The sequence below is a fragment of the Cryptotermes secundus genome, unplaced genomic scaffold (assembly GCF_002891405.2).
Source record: "Cryptotermes secundus unplaced genomic scaffold, Csec_1.0 scaffold635, whole genome shotgun sequence".
Taxonomy (NCBI): domain Eukaryota; kingdom Metazoa; phylum Arthropoda; class Insecta; order Blattodea; family Kalotermitidae; genus Cryptotermes; species Cryptotermes secundus.
In genome coordinates this window covers 886056-906587 of record NW_019733328.1, presented here as the reverse complement: position 1 = coordinate 906587, position 20532 = coordinate 886056, and the positions used below count along the sequence as shown (strand labels likewise).

The 20532-nt window shown below is 39.9% G+C and overlaps 1 protein-coding gene across 8 annotated transcripts in view; it reads left to right on the top strand.

The window, feature by feature from the left end:
• LOC111868046 (alpha-N-acetylgalactosaminidase) overlaps window positions 1–16756 on the top strand; it is a 35666-nt gene extending 18910 nt beyond the window's left edge. For all 8 annotated transcript variants that reach the window (XM_023858403.2, XM_023858396.2, XM_033752911.1 and 5 more), the window contains exons 5-10: window positions 526–620; window positions 2223–2384; window positions 5568–5765; window positions 9313–9477; window positions 14566–14638; window positions 16451–16756. In XM_023858403.2, coding sequence (XP_023714171.1) covers window positions 526–620; window positions 2223–2384; window positions 5568–5765; window positions 9313–9477; window positions 14566–14638; window positions 16451–16560 — 803 coding nt within the window. In that variant the 3' untranslated portion in view covers window positions 16561–16756. The remainder of the gene's footprint in view (window positions 1–525; window positions 621–2222; window positions 2385–5567; window positions 5766–9312; window positions 9478–14565; window positions 14639–16450) is intronic.
• Window positions 16757–20532: the final 3776 nt, after the last annotated feature.

Genomic DNA, 20532 nt, shown 5'->3' with positions numbered 1-20532 from the left:
TCATGACACTTCCTTTATTGTTGTGTGCAAGCATTAACTAGCAATAGCTGTTTCTCTGGCTCCATAGTGCTTTCTCTGAGCAAATGCAGTACATTGTTCCCTCCTTAAGGCTGCTTGTCCCCAGTAGCCTATTGGTGTGTCACCGTTCCTTCCTTTCCACGCGCTGTGCTTATGACATCTTTGATCAGTCTCACCTTCCTTCCCGTGGCTTGGTTTTTATGCGCCGTTTCTCTGGCTCCATTATTTTAGCTGTTAGGCCTCATGTGACAATACAGTGTTCCAGTGTTCACATTGCCATTGCCTTGCTCATAGTTCCTTCCTGGCGTGTATCAGGACGGGTTTTCTGTTCTGTTCGCTTTGCTGCCTGTCTGCTTATTGCTAATTTCTCATTTGGCTTATTTGTACATCCTGAAGATGGAGGCAGTATATTACTCTCAACCATCCAAATTACACATTATCACAGCCCAGGAGATCACACTCCTCAACATCTCTGTTTATTTCTTTACCATCTTATTTCCCTTGCAGGATATCCTGAGTTTGGTTTTCATCTGAACCAAACTGGACGGCCAATGGTCTACTCCTGCAGTTGGCCTGTATATCAGATTTATTCCGGAATGTCGGTAAGCTTCCTAAACTTCAGAAATTATAGCAAGTCAGGTTTCTGGTGCACTTGTCAGTCAGTCTAAATATCCCATGGATCTGTGCTTGGAGCAAGTATTGCAAAGGTCTTCTAGCATGCATGCTAAATAAGATTTGAAAGTTTGTGATGTTTGTATATTAATACAGTGAATGATTTCTTGGACATTATCCATCATTCAGATTTTTATTTAAGACTGTGTTTTGAACTGCTCTGTGCTCTATACCCAAGTAAACAGAGTAGGCTGTTCACCTGAGGGCTGAAATAGAGTCCAGTTTCTGAAACTTCCTTTTAAATAAAAATTAGGACTACACATGATGTCCAAAGAATCAATCATTGTATGTATACCAGAATTCAGAATAAAAAATTTAAAATATTCTGTTTAATTGATAATACAAGTATGTGTTAATAAATAATTTTTAATTTTTGAAGTTATTCACATGTTACTGGCTTGTGTGGTATTTGAGATGTTGATGCACGTGACCTTGTTGGTTGTGACACTGTGTTGTGTTGGTTGTTGGTGATGTTTCAGAGGAACCTGCTGCCCCATCTGCCTGAAGATGGAGGCCGCAGATTCCTGTTGTCACAATTCAGAAGACGATCTAAATATCATCAGCTTATTGTTAGGAAGACATTTTGTGTATCTCTTGAGACATTGCTGTGGAAATAACCATTGGCATTGTTAAAGTATGCTATTTCAGGTACTGCTGTGCAGTATTTGTCATGGCATAGGATTTGAGGTTCTTGCAGTGGTCATTGTGAAGGGTTGTGTCTCTGGGATATTGTACTGTGTAGTCTGTTGAAAGTCAACTGATATTTTGGTGGAACATGTCACCTTCATCTTCAGGTTCAGAGAATAAGCCAAGAAAGAAGCCAGCATGAAGCAGGTAGCAAGTTGCCACCTGCTTCATGCTGGTTTCTTACCGTGCTTATTCAACCAGTGTGTTCCTCCAAAGCATCAGGTCACATTCAGTGGACTACACAGCACTATAGCCCAGAAGATTTCACCCTTTGGTCATTGTGTCATTTGAGATAGGTGGGAGAGATGGAGTTGTCTTTCCCTACTCTTTACACTTCATCTCCTTTCATTTTATTCTCTCTTGTCTTCTTTCTACTCTTCCTCCTCCTCCTCCTCTTCTCTTGTCCTCTCTCCTTCTCCTCTCTTGTTCATTCTCCTACTCTCATGTCCTCTAGCCTTTTCTCTTGTCTCCTCTCTTGTCCTCTCCTTTTACTGTCTTTTCTTCCATCTCTTCTCTTATTTTCTATTCTTTCCCCTCATCCTCTGTACTCTTCTGTTTTTACATCATCCTCTCTTCACTCTTCCTTTCCTTCTCTTTTTTCCCTTCTCTTCTCTTGTTTTAATCCTGTAGCTCTAGAGAAGTGAACAGAGAGGTTTGTTATAATAGTCTGGCATCCCTGGACATTATCATTTGCTGCTGTTATGAATTTACATACATTCTACAGAGAGGCAGTTTCAAAAATGTTGTGGACATAATCTCAAATCCAAACAATGGCTAGTTTGAATGGAACTTTACTATGTAATGTTTGTCATGCTGTCTTGTCTTAATCTCATTTCTTCTTACAGCCAAATTACTCATCTATTGTCGAGCACTGCAATTTGTGGCGTAACTTTGATGACATCCAGGATTCATGGGCAAGTCTAGAGAGCATCATTGATTACTATGGGAACAATCAGGACATCATTGTTCCCAATGCAGGGCCAGGACATTGGAATGATCCTGATATGGTGAGGATGCTTAGTTAATCCAACACTCTTGGTGTGTTATGATTACACAGATTGTGGAGGAAGAGGAAATCTCTTGTTAGGGCCTTTTGGAATTGTGAGTTTCTGAACAAAGTAGCCCATGAACATTGAGTCTGAATGAAGAGGCTTTACATAAGAAGAAGAGGAGGTACCACATTAGTATATTGTCATCACTGTTCAGAGTGATGAGGTTATGTATTAATGAGGTTAAAACTATCCATAAGCCATATCCATAACTGCCATTGCCTCATGTGGTTACTAGCTAGAGTAGATTGGATTAGTCCATTATTTTTAAATTTTGAGTTGTGACCCCTCACAGCATTCTGAACTACTCTAATGGGACTTGCTAAGTTCTCAACTGAAAAGTGCTGTCTTTTGGGATATAATGCCACGTAATCCATTGAAAGTCAACCGACATTTCGGAGTAACATAACCTCCCTCTTCAGCAGAGCTGTAGCTGTGCAAGATTGAACACAGTGCTCTTCATAATCACCACTGTGAGAACCTCAAATCCTACATTCTTAAAGAACTATTTGAAATGTAGTTGTATTCCAGTAGTGTTCTGGAAATTTAGTAGGATTTAATGCAAACACTTTTGGAAAGTATAGCTGCTGCAGGCAACACAGTTTGCAGTTCTTTTCATGATTGTACAGGAACATAAAATTTGCTGTAGATGTAGAGAAGCCATAACACTAAGTTTCCTGCTGTCACCATACAGCCTGATGGGGACCTGCAATAGTGTGCAGAATTGCTCTTTTCATTGATTACCCAAGAGGAAGGGTAACATAAGTTGGTGCATTATTTATGGATTTGTGGTGTCACACAGTTTAAGAATCCTAAAATTAATCTAAGCTAAACATGAAGTTACTGGACTTTCAGTATCCCATGTTGTTACCAGCTGGTTTCCTGCTAAATTCTTAGTCCCAAAGTAAAGACCACTTGCAGGGTTCTTGATACACATGATCTCTTCGCTTGTTGATTACCTGTTTTTATACACTTCATTTTGCACTCACATATACATGATATGAGAAACTGTTGTGATTGTGAAAGATATTTATCTCAAGATTTTGATGAGTGTGTACATTTTCATCACCCCTGAATGTGAAAAAGTGAATTTTGGAATGTTTGCTTACATGCATATACTGTATGGTTTGCTGATGGCAGCACATAAAATTAAATTTTTTAAATTCACTTAGTGGGGGGTGGAGTCCAACTGGGTCCCCTCGGCATGGCGGCCACTGATTGGCCTATTGTAGCCTGTCCCGGGTGATTATGATGATGGAGAATTTGGTGGAATGAAGATTGGCAGGGTAAACTGGAGTACTCAGAGAAAACCTGCTCCAGCGCCACTTTGTCCATGACAAATCCCATTTGACGAGACCTGGGATCGAACCCGGCCCGCCATGGTGGGAAGCCAGCGACTAACCGCTTGAGCTATGGAGTGGCCTTTATGGCAGTACATGAGAAATGCTGTCTGTAAAGTGAAGCATTGAATGGTTTGTGCTTCTTGTTTGAAAAGTCTGACATTCAGGAAATGAATAGACTGGTATCAGTGCTGATGTTAAAGAATGAAATTGCTCCCTCCTCCCAGTTTTTCAAACTTACACATTCAGATTGGCATTTCTTAATTTCTGACATGGGCTGGATGTAGCATTCATCAGTACTTGCAGCACTGTGTCAAGATAGGAAACATTTTAAACGATATGCCATTGAAATGTCTTATCACCGGAATGCAGAATAGAATCATAACATAAAGATAGCTGAGAGATCCTTTGAAAATTTGGCAAGTTCAGATATGTGAGAACAACAGCAACACATCAACATTTCATTGATGAAGTAAATGAGAGCAGGTTAGATTTGAGGAATGCTTGCTGCCAGTCAGCTCAAGATCTTCTGTCTCCCCATTTGCTATCTAAAAATGGAAAGATTTAGATATGTGAAATTCATTTTGCCTGTTGTTTTGTAAGTGTGTGAAACTTAGTCTTTGGCGTTAAGGGAAGAAAATAGGCTGATGGTTCTTGAAAGAGTGTGCTGAAGAGAAAATTAGACCCGAGAGGGATGAAATAATAGGAGACTGGAGAAAACTACTTAATGAAGAGCTTCATAATATGTACTCCTGGCCAAGTGATATTTCATATAAGGGAGAGTGAGATTGCAGGGCATGATGGGAGAGAAGAGGAACGTATACACTGTTTCAGCATGAATACAGTCATTCCTCATTAATCAACATTAATTGGTTCCATGAAATGTCATAAATTAGTGATTCATTCTTTAATGAAGCAGATTTTAACATCTGCTTTGCTTTTCATTGAAGGGTTCATAATTTCACTAATTTTTCAAAAGCTTGCAAAATGTGATGAACAACATTTGAACATTGTTAAGATTACAGTACTGTACTGCCATAATGGCTGGCTAATGTGACTGAGCTTCTAAAGATCACCATTATACATGTGCATTGCCAGTTATCATTTGACTGGACAACAATGATCATGTTGATATTGGAACATACTGTGAGACTGTCAGTGAATCAAATTTTCAGTTAGAGAGGGATGACTGTATCTGAAAGTAAGAGACCACTTGGAAAAGTTAGGCGTATATGTGAGGATAATATTAAACATGCAGTGGAACCCCTAATTTAATGTTTCTCAGTTTGGTGTTTTCCCTAGTCAAATATTCAGTTCCAATAACACCAAACCAATGATGTCAGTATAGAAGTTCTTCCATATAAGATCTTACTCAGCTTATCAAATTCACAGTTCCACAAAGAAACTTGAAATTGGGGTTTGTTTATCTTAGGGGAAATAGGCTTGGAGGGCATGGACTGTATTCATTTGGCTGAGGAGAGGGCTATTGTGAACACAGCACTGAACCTTCAGTGTTCTGGAATTCTGGTAATTGCCTATTAGCTGAGCTTGCTGAGGAGGACACTGCTGTATGGCGTTATCTCACTGAAATATTAATATTTTAAGGTGTGTCTACAGGGGTAGCTTAAATGTTGAGCTTGGTGTTCATGTGTTAAGCTGCCAAGTTTTAGAATGTTGTCATGTGTTTAATATAAGAAACTTAATCAAGGTTATATCATACCTACCTGTTTCAGCATTTTCTTCTAGCACTTCACCCGTTGCTCAATACTTGGTTCTAACATTTTATGTCATCGTTTAACAGCTGATTATTGGGAATTTTGGATTAAGCTATGAACAGAGTAAGACGCAGATGGCTCTCTGGGCTATTCTGGCTGCACCACTCCTCATGTCTGTGGATCTGCGTTCAATCAGACCTGAGTACAAAGCTATACTCCAGAACAAGAAGATCATTGCAGTAGATCAAGATCCCCTTGGCTATCAAGGGCGCAGAATATATAAGGTACGTCTATGAAACTGAGAGTAACAAACTGCCAGTGGGAAGTTGTTGTTAGGTAGACATACTTCACTGAGGCGTCCAGAAATGAATGTGACAAATGGGCAGTCATGGGTAACCAAGGGGTGCTCCTTCATGTTTTGGAATTTGTTGTAGAATTAATGAAACTTTGCAAAAACAAAGTTCCCTCTGCTGTGATTCTAATGAAGAAATCTTATAAGTGTGCTGGATTCTTTGGTACCACTGAAATATACTAGGAATATGCAAGAATGACTTTCTGAGTTTGAGACAAGATTCTGGAGCAATTTTGAGGGTGAGTATGGGAATGAGGATGTTCTCTAGTTTCATGTAGTAAATTATGATAGTAGCCATTTTTCCACAATGCACTGAAGTGTACTACTATGTGTAGTTGAATAGAATATGATTCTGAATGCAAGATGACCATGTGTTAGGAAACATACAAGGTTGGGCAAATAAGTTTCAAGACTCATTTTTAATTTCATATGGAGTTATCTGGTAATGCTGTTACTTGTACAATTAGGTGATGCAGCAAGACAGAGTTCACATGGAAAGTTTGGATAAGCTGTGTTCACCATTTGTTGAACAGTAGCTTGTTAGATCAGTGTGCGTCATTAACTTAGTCAAGATGTGAAAATGGAGCGTACAATGGAACAGATAGTGAATATGAAATTTTGTGTTAAACTTCAGAAATTGCCAGGTGAAACATTAGAGATGTTAAAAGCAGTTTATGATGAATCTACTATGAGCATAAAATAAAAGATTATTAACGCCGTCCAGTGTGATTTATAAATGTTTTTTCTTTTTTAATTTTTCATCCTTGACTTGTTTCGGTCAGAGGAACTATCTTCAGAGGGACATATTAGTACATGTGAAAACTGCTCTTACATGTCATTGGTCATTATCAATACATACAGACGCTACAATTACAATGTCATGAATATAAAATATTAGCCTTTAACAACTATAGCAATGTGCATGAATTTATTAAAATATTTATAAATTATTATAATTAGTCTATTTACTAGTATGGTTTAAAAACTTTGTTAAAATCTAGAACCAATTTGGTTTGTGTTCTTGATATCGCTTCTCTTTTAAGGAAGTTGAATGTCTACCACGTCATGGTTCCGTTGCTTGAAGAATAGGATTCTGTAAATTTATTACGGGTGTTATGTAGTAGTTCTATAATCTTGATTTTATTTAAATGTGAGTTTTTGTTATTTAATCCTACCTTCGGTGTCATCTGGTTGTTTGGGCCGTGCTATGTTGTTATACTGTTCTAAGCCTTCAGTGGAAACTAGAAGCTGTGAGTACAGGACTCCTGACGGAAAGACTGCAGGCTTCTACACTGTCCTTACTATGTTACATTTGCGTGCACAACATGTCTCTTGAGCGAATGAGCATAGAGATTAAGAAAATTATGCACACTTCAGATGTTTGGATCTGCAAGTGTGATTTATTTAATAATATAGTACAGAATATTAAAAAGTTGATAGTTAACTCAGTTGATCACCAGATTCTCTGCCTTCTGTAGAATCTAAAGGTTTTGTAACCATATTCACAAAAGCCTACCATTGAACCCTATCCTGAGCCAGTTGAAACCTCACATTCTCTTCCCTCAACATCTGTAGTATCTAACCATGCACACCTCTGTTTTACATGCAGTCTCTTTCCTGGACATTTCCCAACTAAAATCTTATACTGTGAAGTGACAGCTGAAAAGCTGGATTATTGGAATTTGTAGATCTGACCGTTACTAGACGTTGGCATGCTAAGCACATGTCCTTGGCAACGGATATGCACACAATAATAGAAGAATTGCTGGAAACGGTGTTTTCTGTGTAATCTGTGCTGAGGTTATGTAATGAGAACCTGCAGGCATGATAGTTCCGTGGTAAGAGTTGAGCGACAGTAGCCAGCCAGCAACAACATGAGCCTGGAAGCAGAGGGATACTGATTATTGGGAGCTGTTACGAAGTGACAGCCAGTGAAGGCTTAGAAGACTTTATGTGTGATGTAGTTACAGTGGTCTTTAGCGTGTGTAAACCAGTGAGAACATTATAATGATGTGCAGTTACGAGTTATAAGTGTTCAGTAAATCCAGTTACCTTTCCAAACCCCATGTCTGCTCACTAACACATGGCAATATGTATATGACAGAATGAGCAAAACATTAAGGTGCTTGTAGTACCCATGCATTTGCAGTTATTGTGATGATAAGCCCTTTTTTCATTCTGTACTTTCTCATATATTGTAGTACAGGGACGTATTGAGGAAGTTAAAGCAATTTATGTGTAGGTACAAAGAGACAAGTTCCAGTATATTTGTGGCACAAAGAAAAGTGCTGGTATACACGTATTTGTGGATTAAGTACAAGTGTCAGTACGAGGGGGGACCCAAAAATAACCGGAAACGACCTGTTGCGCGCGCATGCTTTGTAGTTATGAGTTGTGCTGCTAGGTGGTGTTAGCTGGGGGTCTCCTGCGACTGTTAGTGAGCTGGCGTCAGTCTGAGTTAAGTGGTTTGTCTGTGATGCTCTGTTGTGTGCGTTCCTGTTTAACCATTTGGCGATTAGTGAGATGGCCGACCAGAAAAACAAAGCGTGTGCATGAAATTGATGAAGATCATCGAAAGACCATTGACCAACACTCTGAGGAAACGAACATCTCATGGAGCACAGTCCAGCGAATTTTAACCGAAGGTTTGCACATGAGACGGGTGTCTGCAAAATTTGTTCCTCGCTTGCTCGGAGATGACCAAAGAGAAAACCGCGTGAATGTTTGCCGCAACTTGAAGAGTGAAGTGCAGTTTTCCCTAACAGAAAGCAAAATTTCACGCACACTCTTTGTTCCTTCTGGTCGGCCATCTCACTAATCGCCAAAGGGTTGAAACAGGAACGCACACAACAGAGCACCACAGACAAACCACTTAACTCAGACTGACGCCAGCTCACTAACAGTCGCAGGAGACCCCCAGCTAACACCACCTAGCAGCACAACTCATAACTACAAAGCATGCGCGCGCAACAGGTCGTTTCCGGTTATTTTTGGGTCCCCCTTCGTATATTTATATTTAACAGTGCAGTATTAACATGCAGAGATTAATGTACTGTTGAATAAGAAATTATAGGTTTATTGTGATGAGTAAATTTAGAAGAAAAATTATGTATGTGATCATACTGTATGTTCTCTGCATATCCAGTCTAAGCTCTTAAGATGCTGTTGTGGGTGTTGAAGTTCTTGTGACTGAACATTGAGATTCCAGTCCTTGGGATGTGACACTGCATCTCTGCTGATTGATATGAACATTTTACATGAACCACCTTTGTGTTCTACCCTATAGATGGAAGCAGCAAGTTCTTCTGAAACATTGGTACACATTCACCAAACTATAGAGCATTACATCCCAGAAGTCCATAATGCCAATTAAGGTGTTATTAGTTGTGTTTATAATAAATGTTCATTTATTATTTTTCATGTTTTCAAATTTTTGGCATGACATCCATTTCAGTATCATGCTATTTCTTTTTTTACAGCACAACGGCATTGAAATCTGGGCGAGACCCATAACACCAGTCTACCAGAATTTCTTCTCATATGCTGTGGCCTTCGTAAATCGTCGCACAGATGGCACACCGTCAGATGTTGCTGTCACATTAAAAGAGTTGGGCCTCTTCAACCCTGGTGGCTATAATGTCGAAGTAAGATATTTCTGATCTGAATGTTTTTGACAGTGGTGTAGGTATTATATATTATATTGGACATTGTCCATTGTCTTGGGGGATGTTTAGAACTATGAAGGTGGTTCAAGGTTAACCTGGACTTTTCCTGAAGATATGCACCAGAAAAATAAAACCCTTCTATGGACAACCGTTAGCAGCACCGCACTCACTGCCTGACTGGTGACTGTGCCCCCCACTTCTGTGCATTAGATGTAGTGCAAGATGGTATCAGACTTTGTCACTCATAGTGTAGAACAGCACTGGTTCATCATATTCTTCATGAAAGTGAAGTCTCTTAGGAAGAGACTATATCACATGGTAGGTACAGTAAGTTTTCTGAAGGTTGTGAGAAGTCATGACAGCTATCAGATGGGGGGGGGGAAATCATGAAAGTGTGTTCTGGGAAACTGTTGAAGAATACTATCCTACAGTATGACAATGCTTGTCCATGCATGGAAAATTCAGTGAAGGCTAAATTGGCAACCGTGGGCTGGGAAATCATGAACCACCCTCCTAACAGCCCTGACTTGTTCCCTAGTGATTTTCATTTGTTTGGATCAATGAAGTTTTACCTAGGAGGACAGAAATTTCAAACTGATGATGAATCCAAACATGGTGTCCTGAGCTGGCTACACAGACAGGTTAAAATTTTGATGTTGCTGGTGTCGGTAACTTGCCAGGATGATGGAAATAATGTGTTAGTGTAGTGGGAGAATATCTTGAAGAGTGAGTTTGGCAATTCTGGCATATATATTCTTTTTGTACAGAAATGAAGTCTGCGTCAACCATGAACTGCATATGTGGTTCTGTTCTTATCTCCTTGTTGATGATATTTGGTGGTAGCAGAATATATATTCTGCTTGGAACTTCTTTCATTATCCAGTGATTATGACTAGTTCCTAATGAGCCCAACAGAATAGGTTCCCCCTCCTAAATTTGGTGAGGGGAAATGCATCCAGTTTTCAAAGCATTGTGTTTTCCAAATGTACCCAAGACAATGGACAACAGCCAACATAGTGTGTCAGGTGCTTACATTTGCAGATGTTGTATGGTACTGTGCAACATCCTGTAAGATGCATGGTGATTCCCTGAAGATTTCTTGACAACTGTGGGGTACTTGACATTCTCACAGAAGTGGCTATGAAGAGTTATGTCTTCTGGTATATAACTGCATATAGTTCAGTATATAACTGCATATAGTTCAGTGAAAGGCAACCAACGTTTTGGAGGAATACATTTCCTGTCATTGCTGCCTACTTCATGCTAGTCTTTTGCTTGGCTTACTTTTTGACCCTGAAGATGGATGCAATATGTTCCCAAGAGATATATCTTTTTTTTTAAATAGCTAGTGGAGTGGGACTAAGTCCCTTGTACTGCGGCCACTTCTGGCCTATTGTACCAGCCCCAGATGTTAGGTGAGGGTGATTGTGGAGCAAGGAGAGCCATTTACTGAAACGTGCTGTCCATAAAATGGACAGTGCACAGTATCCAATATAATGACTGTAGTGTAATGCAATATGAGTATCTGGGTATTGTTTATTCATCAGGAAAGCATGGTCATATTATTTCCATGTTGTTATGTGAACAGTCAATAATTAATCTCTTTATGAAATTCCCTATATGGTATTTAAAGGATGCCCACAATCCTAACAGGCTATCCATATTAATATTATCCTCTCTTGTAACTCTCAGTCCCTAAAAGGACCTTTTCCCATTAAACGTTCTAGCCAGAATTTTGTCTGAATTTCTTGCTCCCATTGGATACTGCATAATTAAAATTGTTTACTGATTTGTATATTTATACATAAATAGGCCGTGCCATAGCTCAAGCTGTTAGTTGCTGGCTTCCCACTGTGGTGGCACGGGTTCAAACCCAGGTCTGATCAAGTGGGATTTATGGTGGAAAAGTGGCGCTGGGGTAGGTTTTCTCCACGTACTTTGGTTTCCCCTGCCAATTTTGATTCCACCAAATTCTCCATCATAATCAACCGGGGCAGTTACAATAGGCCAGTCAGTGGCCGCCGTGCCGAGTGGACCCAGATGGACCCCCCCCCCCCCCCCACTATGCAAATAAAAAAAAATATATACATAAGTTGTTTAATAACACTGTTTCAACTGCACATGTCATCTAGTGATAATTAAGATGAGAAGGTATGGTGGATTTGAAAAGATGTGTAATGATGCAGGCGTGGTGGTTCATGTTAAAATATTGCTTTGGCTTTCACCAGGGTGCACTAAGGAAAATCATGGAAATTTCAATCAGGATAACTAGTGCCCTGGCTACAATTTGAACCACATACTTCCCAGTTACAAATCCAACTAGTTAAATCTTCTAAACCAAATCTGTAATGCCTGTGCTACTCCCTTCTAATTAATTTTATGTCAGTTTACTCCTATAATTACACTACCCTGTGACTCATAATGGGATATAGAGAAAATTAAATTTGCATGTTTAGGTGATGTATTTTTTCCTTGTCCGTGTTGGTGCACTTTCAAGCCCACCATCATCACATGACAGATGTGCTGTACTTCAGTGAAGCTGAGTCACATACAAGATTGCATGAGAAGTGAATCAGAAGTTACCTGTGTACAGCTGCATCACTGCTGTACTGCAGACCCAAAATGTCAATCAAATTCAAATTCTCTTGCATAAGCATGACATTTTGGACTCCCTGATAATGAAAAATTGTTTTGTAATGAAGATCATGGTCCAGAAATTCAGAACAACAAGTAAATCATTTGTGGATAAAAAGATAAAAGTTCTCCTTGTGCTTAATTAACTACCCCTCCATGAAGTTTTATAGAGGAGTGAAAGTGTAGGTCCCCACATTCTTAACCTCAGCAATGAATGGAGGACTGCAGCTTCATGCCTTGGCTACTTTACCCCAGGGGAAAGAGCTGCCAGTACCCACAGGAGACTGGATGGGCCCCAGAGCCAGCTTGGATGCTGTAGAGAAGAGGGAAATCTTGTCCCTGTCTGGAATTGAACCTGATTCTGTGGTCATCCAGGTTATAATGAATGTAACCAAGAACCAAGAGAAAGGCAGAAAAATTTGTTTTGTTTATATTTAAACCATTTAAGAATATCTTTACTCATCACCCTAGATTATTTTCTGATAGAAGAATATATTTTTTTTAACAAGTTCACTTATTAGTAGTAATCTTTAATACAACAACATCCTTCTGTCAACTTTGATTCTGTTTCCTAAAAGTAGAAGGGGAGGGCAGATGCCCCCACTGGCACCTGTGTCAGCAGGTTGAACAAGAAGAAAGGACATTTAAAAAAGACAAAACTACTTCACTTTCTTGAGTGATCCAAATAGGGAAAAGAGAAGCGAATCTGCACATAGAGCAACTGAAACTATGCAGAGCCACACGAGAGGAGCTCCGTGAAAGACGGAAACAAATGAAGTGACGGATGCGCGAACAGCGACCCCTACCTGAGGGGGGAGAAGAAAGAGAGACAGACTCCGGCAACGCAGTGTCGGAAGAAGAGTGCCACAAGAGGCCTCCATACTCATACACACCATATGAGAGACGAAACAGACAAGGAACGAGGTGGCAGAGACCCAGGTTTGGACAGGAAGGAGAGACGAACTCAGGTGATGCAGCGTCGGAAGACAGCGAAGAGAAGCCACAATGTTCGTACGTGCCACAATACTCATATACACCGTACGAGAGACAAGAGACAACTGAATCAAACCGCAGAATCAGCACTTTTGCGCCAGCGGAAGAGAGAGAGGCAGGAAGAATAGCAGAGAGAGACGCTATTGAGGAGCGTAATGATGGTTTGTCAGCATTAAATACGACCGAGACAAATGAATTAAGTGGAGAACGAGACGGTTATTCACTATGCCCCCGAATGCAACCTAATTATAAAGAATAAAGATGGCCGGAGGCCGAAACACGTGCAGAGGTAACGGAAACTGACATACCTCCTATGTCTTCAGGTGGAGAGAAACCTGAACCCAACGGAGCCGTAGGGCTCGAGATGGATAGAGGGATGCGTTTGTACACGAACACGAGATTTTGTTAAGAGGTGCCGTGTGGTAGGTCATGGTAGACATTAGCGTAACGGAGCATGCTAAGATGATAGAAGGTCAAGGAGACCAAGGGACAAATAGCGAATACAGCGGTGGGAAGCCAGTGAATAACCGCTTGAGCTATGGCGTGGCCTATGTGGAACCATTACAGATACAGTGGACCTTATAAGAACACATACGAGTAAAAGAGGAAAATACCTAAACTCATAGGAAAAATACCATATAGTATACAAATTCAGTAAAAATAATTTACTTATGAATGACCCAAACGTTGATGCACATAATCCAGTATTCAAAACATCGCAGGAAATGAACACCAGTTAGCAGCACACACACTCTACCCCCTATATAAAAACAGAACCACTGCATGAAACAACCAGAATATCTGTACACAGCACAAAAGAAAGAAACCAACACATCAAAAAACCTGAGTAACATTACAATCACAGAGATAGAATAACAGTTATATAACATATCCGTCTTTTAAGTAAAACACAAATATAACATTTTATTCCATATTACACATATGCCAGACCCGCAACATGTGTGCACAACAAAAGTAACCACAGCATGAAATTCTAAGAAGTAACTTAAAATATTTTACAACAGTGTAAGAACAGCAGCAGCTTTCATATACAATCTTGTACACCTGGTGGTCATTTAGGCTGAAACATGTGGTGTTAAATAAATGATAATAAGAGATGAAGAGGCTTCAAAGTGTGAATTTTAATATATGGACAAAGTTCGCAAAGACAGTGAAGTGAGAATGCTGAAGTAACTGACTTTTGGGTCACTCTGTATTATGTACTTCACATTCCAAGGAATAAACAAATTTTTCACAGAACAGAATTCAGGTATATCAGATTTGTTTGGTTTTGCTAAATGGAAGTGCTTTTATACAGATTACAGCTTATAAAAATATATTGCATCCTACCAAGGTCCAGGAATGCTTTTTTATGAATTTTTCTGGTTTGGAGATTTTGTGAGTTGTAAGATTTGCTTAAGTCTGTCTTGCATTCAACAGGATCTATATGAAGATGTCAACTATGGGGTCTTAACACCACTAACCAAGATAAAAGTGAAAGTAAACCCATCTGGTAAGTACATTTCCAAGCAGAAATATTAACATTTTTTTTTATTAATTGTAATGGATCAGATTAAGACTAAAATGTGACCGAGCAGGTTGGTGTGGCTGTAACACTTTAAACTTGTATTCAGAAGGTGCTTGGTTTGAATCTTAGCTGGGTCCCTGGTTATCATGATTGAGGTTTCTCATCATTTTTCTCAGTCTTTCCAGGCAAATTCCATGACCGTTTCCTTCCTAATCCCATGAAGTATATCAGTTATCTTGTCACCTGACAATGTTGTCTTGATATTGACAGCATCATAAAATAACCGACTAAAAAAGACTTAAGTATGATTCTTAACCCATCTGCCTTGTAAGACATTTTCATAGGCAGTGACTACATCATCAGCAGATTTTTTACTGGAATGAAATAGAACTTTTTAAGCAGAGTACATATTGATACTGGTTAGAAATTTCTCCACCATATGTCAGGATGACATATGAAAGAATGTAAAAGGCTGTGTAGAAAAGGAAAACACTTGCAACTTGATGAAACCCTGAAATGAATGAACATACTGATACATGACATCCAGAACCTATAAATATCAGATTTTGGTGACCACAGAAGTATTGAAAAAATGTTCATTTACTGGGCGATGAAAACACAGATCCTTACCAGCAACAGCAGTCAAGATTCTGGTAAGCTTATATTACATTACATTACATTACATCATATTAATTGCCGGTCACGGTAGCCGAGCGGTCTAAGACATGCACTGTCTTCACTTGCTTGGAAGCCAGGATCATGGGTTCGAATCCCACTCAGGGCATGGATGTTTGTGTGCGTTTTTCTGTGTTTGTCTACAGGTAGAGGCCTTGCGACAAGCTGATCACTCACCCAAGGAGTCCTACCGTATGTGTAAGATCTAGAAAAACCACTGGGGCTGTAGTGCCAAGGAAAAAAAAAATGTTAATTGGTTCTAATTTTGCTCCCATCTCACATTTGTGCATCCACCATTCTATTATTAATTGAAAAAAAAATTAAAAATTGTTTTAGAGTGTCCTCTGACAGCATTATGTTCATTCAGTGTTTGTGAAAATTGGTGGGTTGGTTCGAAAATTGAAACATGCAGAACAGGCAATGAGGGTTCACATGAGGCTACTTTGTCTCTTCAGGAAAGGAAAGTAGACGAAAATATAATATGCATGAGAATGAATAAAGAATACATGTATATAATAAAAACATTCATAACCTATAGTATAAGCAGACATTGTTTTAGGACTTAATCCAGATTATGCAGTATGATCCACTCAGAAACAAGATCACATGTTACAGTTGAGACCCAAAGTGGCCAGTTCAATCAAAACTGTGTGTCATGTGTTTGACTGTGAATCAAACTTTTGAGTCCATGAGTAAACTAAACCACTGAATTGTTCTCTGGAGTAGATAATGCTGAATCTTGTGCAGGATACAAATTCAGAAACTGCAGGGAGCTCATGAATCAAGATAGTCATTAAATTGTTCTTTTGAACAGCTACCAAATGTGAACTGAATTGAATGAATTAGTTCAGTTTAATTAATTCTTGTATATACCTGCTGTCAGTCATTGTACAGTGCACAGATATGAAAATTTCGTCCAATTTGGCCACCATGTCACTTGTTTTCACACCTCATTGTAGACAGCAAAAAGAATGCTCAGTGTTTCCAACATCACTGGTACCAAATTCTGCCACTAGACAGCACTGAGCTAGTTCACTCCAGTCTGTGTTGTTGAAACTTATTTCTGTAAGATCTGTGACTGGGTAAAGAATTTTAATCTGTTAATGTAATAATATTGTGCAGGTGTCGTGATCTTGCGAGCTGATGTCCAGCCTGGACGACCATTTGCTGCAGACCAACAGACACGGTATGACCCATATCAAGTGTTCCAGTATAGACCAGCTGGTATCTAGGCAGTCAGTTGACATGCCTGGTTCTGTGAAGTACTGGGAAGTAATTCTCCTTTACCTGAATTAAGACAAGGAACTTACATAAGACGGACTGATTGCATATCCAATTATGCAGGAGCTTCAGAATATTGCTTGTATGAACCATGTTCAGTTAATGTTGCAGTAACCACTTGGAGTTCCTGTTCAAGTTTAGGAGTAATTCCAGATGTGAGTAAGCTGCACTGCAAAGGCCATTAGCATTATATGTCTGTCCCATGAACATCGGGGTTTGGTGCTTACATTGTTTTTCAATGCCCACACACAAAAAAGTGTTGATCTTTAGGATGTATGAAAGTTGTTTAAATGAAACATATTTAGGGATTGTTCTGGGTGAAGGAATAGAGGCCATTAGAAATGGTCCCATGGGTGTTGAGGCATTCACTAATCCTCTTTGCCCTGATATGATTGTTCTGTTGCACAGCTTGTGGTCAGATTTTGGTTTGTGTCATCCACACAGCCACATGATCCCCTACACCACAAATGGGTTTTATTTGAATAAACTTCATACTTTACCTTCGTTGTGGTTTAAAACATTTTATGGTGTCAGGTGAAATTTAACTGACAGTGGGATTCTGTACTACAGTTTTTATCAGTCATATTGGCAATGTTAATTTAAAGTAAACAATCCACATTAAGGGCCAATTTTGGACTTTATATTTGGGCCATAGAATACACTAGATTCCTCATTGTCTGGGGTGGATGGGAAATTAATTTCCTTGGATAATTCAAAATCCCAGATGATCAGTAAAAGGATTATGTAACAAACTTGTGAATTGTGACGTATGAAACGAAACATACATTTAGAGAGACATTGGTTCAGGCATTATTGCTAGAAATATGAGTGTGATTTCTGAAAGGGACAAAGGAGACCATTTTCATTTTTCAAGTACATAGTTAAATATGAAATGAAGCTTCCTTCAAGTACATATTTAAATGTGGAACAAAGCGCCATTCATTTTATAATTGCTCCTTTCTAAAAAGTAAGCCTGACATTGGACACAAGTCAATTTTCTAAACAAAAGCCCCTGGATAATCTGCAACCAGTATAATCTGTGTCTGGTTACTTTACTGTCTGCTGTATATAGAACACTGCCGTTGAGCTCTGAATGTGTATAACATTTATTGAAGTGTATGTGAGCTAAAGAAATAAATGATTTGCAGACAAAATTCCCAAGTGTATGTTACAGGACAGGGGAGTTTCGGAGGGTAGGATTGTCAGTTTTGGATGATAACTACTTTGCAAGGGATTGAGGACAGGTCCAGCATTTGCGACATCTGGCAACATATAAGGGGATTGATTTGTTTACAACTAGGAACATCAAATCCACCTTAGAGAGAAACTTGTTTCTCACTATATCTGAAATTTTTTCAAGAAGGCTCACTATAATTTTTTTATGTATTATATTGTATTTGATAATAACACTGTTCTTTTCTAATAATAACATTGAGAAATTCCCTAAAAATGAAGCAGTTTATCTTGTGGAATTATATAGACTGGTTCATTGGTGCTTTAAGATGGCTTGTGTATCTCACACTAATAACCGATCATATGTTGTTTTGCTGATCTTTTACTCTTCAGGAGCTGATTGTAGCAAGACAGTATTGCTCGTACACATCATACAACTTTGCCCTTGCACTTTGCATCACCTCTTTCAACTTGCTCAGTAGCCAGTATTGCCTGTACACCTGACATGACTTTGCCACTGCACTTTGCATCATCTCTTTCAACTTGCTCAGTAGCCAGTATTGCCTGTACACCTGACATGACTTTGCCACTGCACTTTGCATCATCTCTTTCAACTTGCTCAGTAGCCAGTATTGCCTGTACACCTGACATGACTTTGCTACCACAATCTGTATCATCTGTTTCAATTTGTTTGGTCTCTTGTATGAACTGCAATGGGCTTCACATTAGTTCACAGGTTGGTGCTTCTTTAGGTTTGTCAGCATCACAATGACAAGCTGTTGAAGGTCCTTCATCAGTAGCTCCTCCTTGATATCTCCTTGTTGAATCCTACCTGCCCTGGTGTAGCCAACACACAACTCATCGAGCCATGGGCACACGATAGCTACAACAGGTGTCTGAAATGTCCTCTGTTCATTTCAAGTCAGATGAGAGTGCAACACAAAGAATTCTCTTTAATATGCATTAATATTGTCACGTGTTGGGTGTGTGACACGCCACATAATTTCACGTCATATTGAATCTAGTGAATTTATTGAACGCTCGTAAGATTTGAGGCTTTCACGGCGGTGACTATGAAGAAAGGAGTCTTCTGGGATTTGGCACCATGTATATGTGGTGTTAACTGACGTTTCGGAGGAACATATCGCCCCCATCTTCAGGGTAGAAGAAAAAGTATAAGAAATCTGCAAGTGATAACACCATGAGAAACGGTAAAGCAGACTGCTTTACCGTTTCTCACGGTGTTGTCGCTTGCAGATTTCTTATACTTTTTCTTCTACCCTGAAGATGGGGGCGATATGTTCCTCCGAAACGTCAGTTAACACCACATATACACGGTGCCAAATCCCAGAAGACTGCTTTCTTCTTTATTGAACACTCGCTCTCACAATTACACAATTTCCTAACTACTGCCATCAGCAGTATCACAAATTCTTCTCCTGTAGTCACTGCCATGCACTCGATACAACCCGACTTGACAACTACTAGATTGAAGCTGACCGGTTACTTCATGATCAGCACTGTGTCACTCCTGATCACACGCTCTCTGACCACATACTGCTCAGCCGGCTTTTTATACCGTTTCCTGTTGCCGCGTGTTACAGCAGTATCCCCTCCATTTTGGAGGGGGTCTACCCCTCCACAAGATACATTTTCTTATTTTTTGTTACCTGTTGGAAGTACCAACTACGTGTTTCATGATCTTTCCTCTAAAAATCCCATTGACGGTCTTCTTGCTCGTTTCTCCACTTTCCAGGTGTGATCGCTGTTCTGATCCACACCATTCAATGTAGTTCACAGTTTCCCTCTTCTTTCTCATGTACAGCGGCTGCTTGCCGCCTCGGTCCTTTGTTCCTCTTTTTCCTTCATGGTGCATCCGTAAATCTTTCCTGAGCAGCCCTACTCTCTGGGTTGCTCTCTCAGCCACAACCATGGTGCAGTTTCTCCTGACGTTTTCCTTCTGCCCTGCCACTTTTGCACGGTGGCTTGTCCCTCTGCGGGCGACGGCCAGTCTCTTCTGGGATCCACTTTTCCCATGTCTTATCCTTCGGTTCCTGGCGGCGGCGCTCTGTGGCCAGTTTTCGGTCCCTACGCCGTTTCTTCTTCGGTTCTCCAACCGGCATCAATGTGGCGTCTTCTACGGGTACCACTCGTTGTTCTGCCACCTCAGGTTTCATGTCCACTGAGGTCGGCTCTTCTTCTTCTAGACGTGCCTCCTCCTCTTGGAAGGCCATCGTCTCCATGTCTCCTTCTGGATTGGTTTCAGCAACCATCTCCTTGTGGCTGGTGCCCATCATTGCTTCAGTTCTTTACACTCGGCCTGTCTGTCAGCCTCCAATCTGGACAGCAACTCTTTATGGCTGGCCTTCGTCTTAGCTTGCTTGGCATTTAATTTTGCCATGATTTCCTCTTTGTTGGTCCTCAGTTTTTTCAGTAGGAGTTCCAACATCTGTTGTGTGTCCATTTTTCATTTTGCAGGATAACACTTGATGTACTTCTGAATTCAGTAATTCTTCCTAAATCGAGGCGTGTTCAAGTTCGTAAAGCACTTCTGACACCAAATTGTCGCGTGTTGGGTGTGTGACATGCGACAAATAATTTCACGCCGTATTGGATCTAGTGAATTTATTGAACACCCCCTCTCACAATTACACAGTTCACAATTTCCTAACTCCAGTCGAACCTCACTTAACGAGTACCTCTCATAACGAGTAATTCACATAACGAGCAATATAAATTGAAAAAAAAAA